The 12070-nt window shown below is 33.9% G+C and overlaps 1 protein-coding gene across 1 annotated transcript in view; it reads right to left on the minus strand.

Annotated features, from left to right (window-relative positions):
• The window catches only part of LOC129264279 (uncharacterized), a 29636-nt gene extending 21802 nt beyond the window's left edge, over window positions 1-7834 (minus strand). The window contains exons 1-3 of the mRNA XM_064101532.1: window positions 7821-7834; window positions 4795-4861; window positions 4209-4236 (exon numbers count right to left, since the gene is read on the minus strand). Coding sequence (XP_063957602.1) covers window positions 4209-4236; window positions 4795-4861; window positions 7821-7834 — 109 coding nt within the window. The remainder of the gene's footprint in view (window positions 1-4208; window positions 4237-4794; window positions 4862-7820) is intronic.
• Between the last annotated feature and the right edge of the window lie 4236 nt (window positions 7835-12070).

The raw sequence follows: 12070 nt of genomic DNA on the forward strand, positions 1-12070 counted from the left end.
AGGCGAATGTGCGGAGACATTCAGCTCGGAATCGACCAATGACCGAGCGGTACGATGTTCCCCACCCAACGCTACTCGCCCATTCGCTATTGTTACATGAATATTCATGAGCTATCCATCGGGTCTTTTGCAGGCCGGTATGGTAGTATTCTTGAGTCAAGGCTTTTTTCTGCCTGCAAATGTGCATGGTTTGGGGGAGATTTTTTTTTTTTTTTTTTGGGGGGGGGGTGGGGGCAAAGGTCTTATACATCGTTTTTAGCATTCTCACAAAATTTTTCTTGTTATAAATACATGAGTAAAGAAGCCTGTCATTTCCAACACTCGTCTGCGCACTGCAATCATCACACTCATTATTTATTTATTCATTATTATTGTTATTAATATTATTAATATTATCATTATTAGTATTACTATTATCATAATCATTATTTTCATTATTGTTATTATAATTATTATTATCATTATCATTATTCTTCTCCTTCACCTTCTTCTTAGTATTAAAGGGATGGTCCGGGCTGAAAGTATTTATAGTTTTATAAATAGAGCAGAATTCACTGAGCAAAATACCGAAAATTTCATCAAAATCGGATAACAAATAACAAAGTTATAGAATTTTAAATTTTAGCAATATTTTATGAAAACAGTCGTCATGAATATTCATTAGGTGGGCTGATGATGTCACATCTCCACTTGTTCCTCTGTATTTTATTATATGAAATTAAGTTTATTCAATTTTTTTCCTTCCAAGCACTAGAAAAATTGAATTGACAACTGATTTAATGCACTAGATATTTATTGCTGCAACTTATTTCATTATAAGGGAGATATATTATTCACACAAGTATGAAATAATGAAATAATTATGATTTTATGTTGCCAGCAAAAAGATGATGGGTAAATTCCCCTACACGCTGAGCTCATATGTCAAATCTGATAGCATGTACTACTAAATGAAAAAAACGAATCAAGCAAGTTTGATAACAACACCAAATTACGTACCAAGTTTGGTGGAAAAAAAAAAAACATCAAATTTGCATCGGTTACGGAAATAAACCTAAATATTATTTTGATCATCAACAAAATATATGTTGCCAATGAGACAAGGGTGAAGTAAAAAATATGATGGGTGTAAGTAAGATTTGAAAAAAAAGAAAAAGTAAACACACTTTCCATGATCTTTTATTTACAAAATTCTGTGAATGTCATGCATTTTCCGTAATGCGTTTTTTTTTTCATTCTTCCTCATTTGTTTTATTAGCGAGAAATAATTTATATCAATCAATGTATAATTTCTTCCGATGATCCGCTTTCTTTTGTTTCTCCCTTTTTGCCAGCAAAAAGATAATGGGTATATTCCCCTACACGCTGAGCTCATATGCCAAATCTGGTAGCATAAACTGGATAACTACTAAATGAAAAAAAAATTATAAATCAAGCAAATTTGATCATTGGAAATGTAAAATGTACTTACATATCGAGTATGTTGATTGTGCATAAATCCTACCGCATGAATAAAATATTGACAATGCACGGTATAAAATTTAGTGGTGTCACTTATATATCATTTGAACAGCAAATAATGTTCATTTCATTTTTTATTTCAGGGAAGGGGAAGTAAAATTAATCCTTACTTGATTGATATTTTTAATGACGGGGTAATTATAAATATCACAAATAAAAAGGTGTAGAAAATATAATTTCTGATATTGTCGAAAGCAATATCTTTAATCCATTACAAACATATTATTTGAATAAACAATCGTAAGGTTCAACAAATTATAAAGATCTAAATTTCTACAAATTGTTAGTAATTTCTACATTCACACCCCATTGCTTCGTTATTTCTGTTTCCTCTTTTCTCTTTCAATTTCCTGTATTTTTGATTTGTCAAGGACTATAGCCTATACATTTCTTCAATCTTATATCTCATCTTTATCCTTTATTTCTAAATATGCAAAATAGGCTTCAGCTACAAGTAAATTTAATTATTTTAAACTATTTGTTTTTCTTTATGCTTTTGATAAGTGGAAATAACGATGCCATTGTTTGTGCTGGTGGTCGTGGTGGCGGAGGTGTGCTGTTTTCCCCGTGATTACTTGTTATCATTCTCGACATTATCCATGCCATCTTTACCATCATCCCTATCATCATCATCATCATCATCATCATCATCATCATTTAGATTAGAAAATTTAACGCATATTGTCGATGCTAAATGTCTTAAAGTCGAAACAAATATTTGAATAAAAATTATGTATTTTAATGGCGATAAGTCAATGGAAGGCGTTGGGGAAAGAGACAGAGGAATTTTAATCTTGATCTCAACGGAGAGAAAAGTTATTGTTCGTATTGGAACCTTTGAATGTATTCAATTGTCAAATCAAAAGACGCGCACGTGGCCCGATTTCTATGAACATCCTGTGCTAAATTGCTCTCCTCGATAATAGGTCAGGAGGGAGCGCGGATTAGACATTCCTCATGAAAGAGAGTCTGGGCATCTATTGTTCATGACTTGGTGGCATGAACAATAAAATGTAGTTGCTATCAGACAGGTGGCTACTTTGGTCGAAGATTATTCTTTTTAATACCGAAGCAGATAATAGGAATATTTCACCCCCATCATGAAATGTCCACATAGTGAATTTTACCTGTTATGTTTATCGTTCTTTCACTGTTCAGCTACGATTTTATATCAAGTAGAGATCCCATTGGGCTTGCTGGCGTGTCAACGAAGACAGTTTTTTTTTTTTATATTCAAACCGCTTGCTATGCATGCTCGCTCGCGGAATGAATGAAGTCAAAAGTTTGAAAATAATCAATTATTCAAAGACATAATATGCAATGAGGCCCCTTTTCTTGTCTAAAATTGTCATTATATTTCCATATTTATATTGCATTATATTTTCCACACGAAAAAGAATATCCGGCATCTATTGTTCATTCTTTGGCATGAACGAGATGCATAGTTGGCCCAGATGTATATCCTTTCATAGATGCGGCTACAAAGATCAGATATGATCATATTTCAAATTTTTTTTTGCGACCCTGACAAAATATGACCAAACTTTACACTGATTCATGCTTTAGAACGATAGTTGAGTGGGTCGCAAATGTTTGTTGCCGACACTGGATAGAAATCGCCTACATTATCCAAAACAGTATATAGTTGAGTGCATCGCACACCACATATCGTATCCAGGTTACGATTTTTCTAAAACATGTTTTGCATTACGACAATATTGACAAGAATTTAAATGACATAAAATTTACTCTGCACTAATAATTTTGTTTCCCCTATAGCGGTTGTTGCGGAATACCGCACATTCTGAAAATTTACAGGGTCTTATTTTGAAGACTACACGAATGTAAGGGTACGGTTGGCTGCACTGTGAAGATACATGGCTCTAATATATTATTGTATGTGTTTGCGTGGAGATCGCAGCTGTGCTGTGATTGGTCACTTGATCGACGACAATGCCCTTTTTTGGAAAAAGGTCGGTTTCAATTGCGTGTGTATAAACCCTCTCGTATTTCAGAGGAAATAACTTGAATAGCAAAATAGTATTTCATTCAAGAGAGCATTATTTTCCATATTTCTGTATGTTAAATTTCATCAAAAGATACGTCATTTGAAAGGGTAAACATTGAACTTTCATTTTATCTTCTTAATTTCTTGGTATCTCTACAATTACTCAGGTTATTTACTCTTTGAAATGTTCATGAAATCATAATTTTCTAGGTTTTACTTATTGAAAAAAACGATGAAAAATATTTCATCTTTTCTTAATTTTTCCGATTGCAAATATGAAAGGTCATAACATGATCATAAAGTCCATGAACCATGCATCATTTCATGTGTAGAAGGTTTGATTATACAACGTACGGGTAAAGAGTTATGACCGTTTAAAAATCAGTCTCTGCTTACGTTTCGGTCAATTTAGGATTCCCTCGAATACCCCTGGCACTAGAGGGGTATTGGGCCTGGCATAGTAAGAGTTAAAGCACTAAAAGCAAGTTTAATTATTATCATTCCTTACTATTAAAATTCTGCATTAAACATGATTTAAAAACTCTGAAACATCCTAATATCAATAAATATTAAGCACTAGCTTTTCATTTGTGATTGCGCGGTATTTTAGTTGCTTTTGTTATGTATGTTTTTTTTTTGCAATATCTCATGCTAATTAGTTGACTATAATAAAACTTACCTGCAGCTCTGATGTTACAACTAAAGACCTACAGGTTTGAAAAAAAGAAATCCTCTTATTAGATCGAGAGGCAGAGTAATGATGCCTGAAGTACAATAAACAAAAACAAAGACTCTAAAGAAATAGTGATAAGACATTGCAGTGGTAGCAATTCGATCTTCAGATTCCTCATGCAAAATGTTGAGGCAGTGGGGGGGGGGCAATATGCCACCCCCTGTGTCTGATAGGGACAACATCCTTGTAGTATGGGTGCAAATCATGGTAAATAAAACATTGATTTCGTAACTCAAATAATATTCTGTTGATTTTATTGAATTGAGGAAAGAAAAATAGCCTGATATGAATTGGAAAAATATTATCATTTTCCCCTTTCTTTCTAGACCGACTCATCTTCAAATGAAACAAAGTCAATGAGAGACCACACACAGTATTGCCAATTTCCTCTCGTTTTAACACTGCTGTATCAACCATTAAATGCTTTATGGATTCACTATAAACAACTGCTCTTTTTTTAATAGTCATTTTACTAGACACTTTAGAACTTAATCACGCTATAAATAGGAGAAAACACAAGTCATTTATTTACCTGTGAACCTTTAGCTCTCAAGCGAATGAAGATTGTGTGAATACCAACATCTAGAGGGATTGTAAACCTAACAATACAAAAATGCATAGAAAGAAGATTGGGATCTAATCATAAGGCTCCCAAGGAAATTAATTAAATGAAAACAATAAAAAAAAAAATTTTATGGTTGAAATTCACTCTTCCTTCCCTATGCCCTTTTTGCCCTTTGTGTATTCAAAAGTATAATTTTCTTTTAAAAGTAATTATCATAATTCATTTAGGTGTGAAATTAGGCAAAGTAAGTGTACATTATCCTATTTTATCATTTTGATTGTTGAAAAGATTAGGTGTTATATCCGAGTCCTCATTTGCCTCATGTCTGTATTACTGGACTAACTTTGTCGGCTAAGACCCAAAATACACCCAAATCGTTCACTTTTTGAAGAAAGCGTGAAACTTTGCACATAATATCTATGATAATTAGGGATCATTAAAAAAAATGGATCCAAAAAAATAGCGCCCTCTGGCGGCCGCCATTTTGAATTCCAATATGGCCGCCAAAATTTTAACACCAGCGTACAAAATAGCTTATAACTTTCTTGTAAAACATGTTTTAAACATGTATGAGGTATGGATTTAAAGAAAATTAAATTCTTAGCATAATGGAACCAATTAAGATTTTTTTAAAATTTTCGTTTCTATTGATAATGGGAGTAAAACCTATTTGTTTTACATTTTTTCTGAAAATTGCAGATTTACCATGAGATTCAAAATTCTATCAAATGATCATTATTCAACTAAATGTCATCAAATAAATTAAAAAAAATATCCTCAAGTATGCTGAATAGATTGTGAAAAGTTGGTGATTATTACACTTTTTACCAAAAAGTTATAACCCTTGAAAGAGAGTAATGACAAGTTCTTCAGAATCACAAAAGTGAATAAGACATGCGCCCTCTGTTGTGGAGATATGGACAGCTGCTTCATTCTGGTTGGTCAAAAGTTTTGTTCATCTATTGACATCTCTTGGCAGGCTACTCTGGTAAGTCTCTGCTAAGTTTAGCATTAACTCATGTAGAAAATGATATTTCAATGCTGTAGTTGTTATGAAACAATACATTTTTATCAAGATAAATGCATATATTTCCAATATTTTTCATGTTAAATAGTTGTACTGTTCACCAGTCCCATCCAGTCAAAATCATGTCGGGTTGACAGAAGTGATGTTTGCACGTATGCCTAGATTTACATCGACCTGTAGGTCTACAAATATAGATCTATGATCATTCAGAAGAGTTTTTAACAGTCAAATGAAGTTGTATACATGCAGTCTCCACTGGTAATTTTGAAGAGAATTAAAATGTTGAGTCATCATAGATTTTTGTGATCTTTCAATTAGGCCTAAGCCTAAAGCCCTAAGCCTAAGGTAGTCTAGCCTAGCCTCGAATTCGGGATCATTAGGCCGAAGCCAGGATAGGATCCAGGCATAATATGGTATCATAGATTTCACTGAAATTGTGAATTCAAGAAAGGATTCACTAGAATACAACTATTATTGTCTCCTTTATAGAATAAATGTGGTGTAAAGTAATCAAAAGCATGTATATCTAAACTTAGTCTAGACCTACATCATTACCATAATGTTGTCTTGTAGACCTTGACTGAAAAAGCAATGGAGTTAATTCATTAAAGATAATTTAAGATCAATGCACAGCGTATTTGAATATCATTCTTTTTGTTTATAAATATAAAAAAGTAGAAAATGTACCTACTCTAATCCATTCAGGACAGGAATGGTGTTGCAGCAGAGGCAATTGCCATTCCTTCCTCAAGTTGGCAACAATAGAAATTTCAATTCTCTTTCTAGAATACAGTGTAGACTATACCTAGTTCTTGAATGTCCGGACAGGTTGGGTATCCAAACAATTTTAGTATTCTAATTTCAACAAGATGGCATTAATTATTTTATGAATTTCTTGAGAATTAATACTAGTATTATTCAAAATGAGATATATTCATGATATTTTCTATTATCGGGTGCATCATTTTGGCAAAATTGAAAATAAAAACTAGACAATTTATTTTTGTTAAGCCTCTGGACACCCAACCCACATTCTTTTAATGCAATGGTACCCAGTTTGGTCTCCATTTCAGAAAAGCTTAAGAAGTTTATGAACATTTTTTTTCTCTCTTTCTGTTCATCAGATAGTGAAGAAGACATACACCCTCTCTTCCAAAGACATGGACTTCTGGTTGGACACAATTAGGTAAGTTTAGCATTCATTCATCATAATGGTATCTTAAAGAAGATGCATAAGAGAAACAAAGAACAGTTGGGTATGATATATTTTCTTGAAATGGGGGGGGGGGGGGGAAGGGGGGAGGGTTTGATTAATCTAATATTGCATTCCATAAAGATATTTTTGTATTCTTCGTCGTAATTGTGACAGGGCTTGTGTGAAATACAGCCTGTCATGATACACCACAAGATGGTCACCGTGCATTACACTATGATTATATCGTATTTGCAGGGCTGTCAACATGGCGTGAGACATTTGAAGCTTAAGGCAATATTTTAGCTGCTAAGGTAGTACTTCAGCAAATAAATACAGAATATAAACAATAGAATAAAGCCAAGAACTTTCCAACCAGCTGTATTAGCTGATACAAATGCCTTTATTCTTTAAAAATAAGCCATCCAAAAAGCTGCAGCAGCTGAAATAAATGCCTTTGTTATTTAAAAATAAGTTATTTCAAAATAAAACAAAGATCCCTGCCAATACACCCAGTAATAAAGAGAATTATTTTGACACTCAAACGAATACTTTTTTAAGCAATAGATATCATTGTCTAATGAACAAAATATTTGATTCAGCTGTTGGAAGTATGCTTCATCTTTTTCATTCAAATCATTGTGTAAATTTTGTTTTAGTTGCCTGTTTCACCGTGCCAAGTAATATTTAAAATGTCTCACGCAGTGTTGGCAGCACTGCATTTGGCTAAAACCTTCATTGAGAAGTTTTTAACACTTTTTGCTATATTCTTACAAGTCTTTCACCATGATTATTGCTTATCGCTTTATCATAAGCCATTTCTTTTTTTTTTTTCCAGGATCAAGAGGAAGATAATCAGGGTTGAGAATAGCAACAGTTAGCAAGTGTGCCGATGTGCAGATGCTACCCACAGTCCAGCAGCACTTGTGTGATGCATGATGTCGAAGCTGTTCAGACTAGTAAAGCCTGGCGAAATGGCTGAAGTAAAGCGGCCGCCATTGGACTGGACCCTCTGCATTCTCTGTCAAGAGAAATCGTCTGAATATCTTACCCAGCCTTGGAAGGGTAGGGGGCGAGGGAATCATAAAGCTAAAGGGACAAGTTATCAGTCTTTCGCAACAAATCTGTTAAAATTTAAAGAACTAGGCAAAGTTCCTTTGAATGTTGTTCCTGAACAATTAGACGATGGGTCTGGCATTGAAGAGACATTACAAACGAACAAAGCAATGTGGCATAAGACTTGCCGGAATATGTTCAGTGACATGAGATTGGATCGGCAAATAGAAAAGCGTGAACTAGAACCAGACAATGGTATCAGCTGCAGCAGCAGAGTTAAAGTGAGACGGACTAGTGTTCAAGACTACCATTCCACTGGACAGAAACAAGCTCTTTGCTTTTTCTGTGATAAAGAAGCTGGAACTGCAGGACTGCATGATGTTACAACAACTGGGATAGACCAGACAGTTCGAAAGTATGCCACAGAGCTTCAAGATACAAGACTCCTTGCTAAATTGGCCCCAGGTGATATGATAGCACTGGATGCAAAGTATCACAAGACTTGCCTGTCGGATCTATACAACAGGTGAGTTGATTTATGAGAAATTGGTGTGAGGGGCGACCTATGATGATGTTTCATTGCAACATGACATATAAGTAAAGGATTATGGAGAGTTTTAAATGTTGATAGCTGCCTAGATTGACAAAAAGTAGACACTGCCCACAAATCATGTGCCATGTTTTTATATCTCTATGGTTGTAGTATTTTGGTGGGAAGAATAATGATTTCAAATTAACTTTCAAACAGTTAAATATAATAATACAAAGTTTACGATCATAGGAAAAGTGCATATCAGATTTTTTTTTTTTTTTCACAGACCAAAATGTTCAAATCTACTAACACTAACTGCACTCACATATTTGCAAATAACTAATGGTCAAATAGCAACCTTCCAGAAAATTAGTAAAAAGTTTTCCTCAAATCTTTTGTTTCATACCAGGCTTTATATCGTTTGATGCTGATACATGCCGTCGATCGGCTGATAAAACCTTGTATCTCAAATTTTTGTGAAAATGATTTTTTTTTTAAATATAAATGGGCATTTTCACCACAGATGGACACAGAGGCAAAAAAATCAAGTTGATATTCATGTCAAATGCTTTATGTTTTTGACCTGAAGTTTCTGAGACAAATTTTTTTTCCAACTCTGGCAGCCATTTTTTATTTCAAAATGGCTGCCAAAGTATGGATACAAATTAGTGTTGAAAATAGTATATTGATACATATTTTGTTTTGACAGATTTTTAAAGAACAGGTTTGATCATGATGTTTTGGCCTGTGATTTAGCTTGCTATTATAACAATTTTTAAAATCACACAGAAAGAAACACCAGTAATTCATTCATCTGATAAAAAAACATTGATGAAGTATGTGATATGGTATGTAATGTCAGTTACCGAAAACATGAACTTTTTTTTCTCATTTCCTGGAAAAGAGGATATATTATAGGAAACTTGGTAGATTTCCTCTCTAGGTAACACCCCTCCCTTCTACACCAAAATTAAAGATTACCAATTAACAATGAAGCCATAGGGTACCATTAAATATATGTAATGTCAGTTACCAAGTGGAAAATGTAATGTCAGTTACCGAGATGTAATGTCAGTTACCATGATAAAACGTTGGTTACCAATATTGAAATGCAAATATGTGGCCAATTTTATGGTGAAGAAATATTGTATACTTGTTATTTAAGTCTTTCACTTTAAAAGTCACACCAGAAGGAGCTTGCTATTGACTTTTAAAAGGTATAGTTCACAAGGAATACTATATGAAATTATGAAGGAAGTTGCATTCCCATCGTGCAAAAAAAAATTACTATAAAATTGTTGTGTACATGCACTTACCAAGTACCTAATTGTTTGTATCAGACAATTTTTTGTTTGGTTTTCGGGGGGGGGGGGGTAGGGGGTACTTTTCCCAACCTATTGCCTAAATCTGCAACATTTTTTAAGCTTAACATTGTGATGAAGGGGATTTCCAGGGTCCCTTTTTAGTTTCTAGGATTCTTTTGAGCATTGCCTCGCTAAAAGTAAAAGAATTGAAATCCGACAGATATGAACAAGCATTGCTTGCACTGACCAGAATAGAAATCAATAAAACTACATGGCTGCATGAGATTCTGGGGAGGGGTACATGTAGCCTAGGGGAGGAGACCCTTATTCATTTTGCCTTTTTTGAGGGGAGGGGGAGGTTGGAGAAGGAAAAGGTTTAAAAAGTCAATATAAAACTGATGAATATATTATGGGTGTATAGTCAGAAAAATCCATGTGTACAGTCAATGCAATATTAAATTACTATAGGAAAACATGTAGCTGCTATGACCCCACCCCCCCCCCCCCCGAGTAAGTAAAACATACATTTCTTATCTTTTGATAACTAAAAATGTGAAGTATTATGAAACTTTCATGATTTTAAAAAGCCTTACATATAAGTACCAAGAAAATTATGCCTTTGAAAATCATATAGCACTGGTAAATGTTAATGTGTATTGTCAGTTACCGACAAGTAATGATAAAAATGTTCAAATCAAAGAAAGGAATTAAGAAAAAGAATTTTTTTTTTCATTGAAATGTTCCTAAAAACTTGGGTATACTTCCACATCAAGCTCACTTTCATGTGAAGCCCTGCACAGAAGATACAATGCAATGATTCCACACATTTGACTTCCATGTGTTATCTCTATGGCAAATTGAGTGTAATGTCAGTTACCGTAATGTCAGTTACCAGCATGGTTGTGGAAAAATTATCATAGTCCCCAAAAGACAAAAACAAAATTTTTAATATTTTGACACATCTTAAAGGAGAATGAAACCCTTGAAACCAGCTGAATCCATATCAAAGAGAAAAATCAAAGAAACATATTGTTGAAAGTTTGAGGAAGATTGAATGAATAATAAGAAAGTTATGAGCATTCGAATATTGAGATCACTAGTGCCATGTAGATCCTCCCAACGGCAATGCGACCAAGATCTGTGATATCACACACGTACAACTCCCTCATTACTTTAGTACTTATTTCACTTATATTCTCACTTTTATAGAGTCTATCACAAGGTGAGGTGTTCTCTTTATGAGAGGACAAGTACAGAGGTTTCACAACATTATATCATTGATGAATCGTTTGTCATATGATTAGAATGAGCAAAAAGAGATGTTTTGGGGTATATTTTCAGTGTCCAAATGGGAGAGTTGTACGTGTGTGACATCACAGATCTTGGTCGCATTGCCAATGGGAGGATCTCCATAGCATTAGTGATCTCGACATTCAAATGCTCATAACTCTTTTATTACTAGTCCTATTTTACTCAAAGTTTTGTTGATCTTATTCTTTGATTTTTCTGCTTTCACAAAAGCTAACTTGCTCCAAGAGTTTCATTCTCCTTTAACCTAGTAACGGAGGTATATTTACATATTCAAATTATTACTCTATCTACTCAGGGACATGAGATATTTCAATTTTAATGAACACCCTGAAATTGCATGTCCTTTTGCGTAATGTCAGTTACCGACACATTTTTGCTTGCTGATGCGTTAAAAAATGTGGTTACATAGGAAAACTTGGTATCAGAGTATACAGCAAGGTTCACTTTATTAACTCTATCAGAAGCAAACTCCCATTATTTGTTGTTTTAGAGATACACACAATGAAAGGTGTGAAAACATTGTGCCGTGTAATGTCAGTTACCGTGAAAATGCCCAAATGTGATGTTTAAGGTATAATTCATCTCCTGAAAACCCCAGGAGTTGTATATCTTTAAAAAAACCTTGTATCTCAACTTTTTATTCAAATTTGGCCAAATGCACAGACCTCGTAACTCCATTTCCCGCCTTCTAAATTATATTTAGTGCATTTCAACCACTTCACATAATCGAAATGATTAACAAACATTGTCTAAGGTTCAAATAACATTGCCTACACACATGGTTTCTTGAAAGGAAGATTATTTTCTTCGTTTTACAAAAA

Source organism: Lytechinus pictus, chromosome 7, assembly GCF_037042905.1.
Source record: "Lytechinus pictus isolate F3 Inbred chromosome 7, Lp3.0, whole genome shotgun sequence".
Taxonomy (NCBI): Eukaryota; Metazoa; Echinodermata; class Echinoidea; order Temnopleuroida; family Toxopneustidae; genus Lytechinus; species Lytechinus pictus.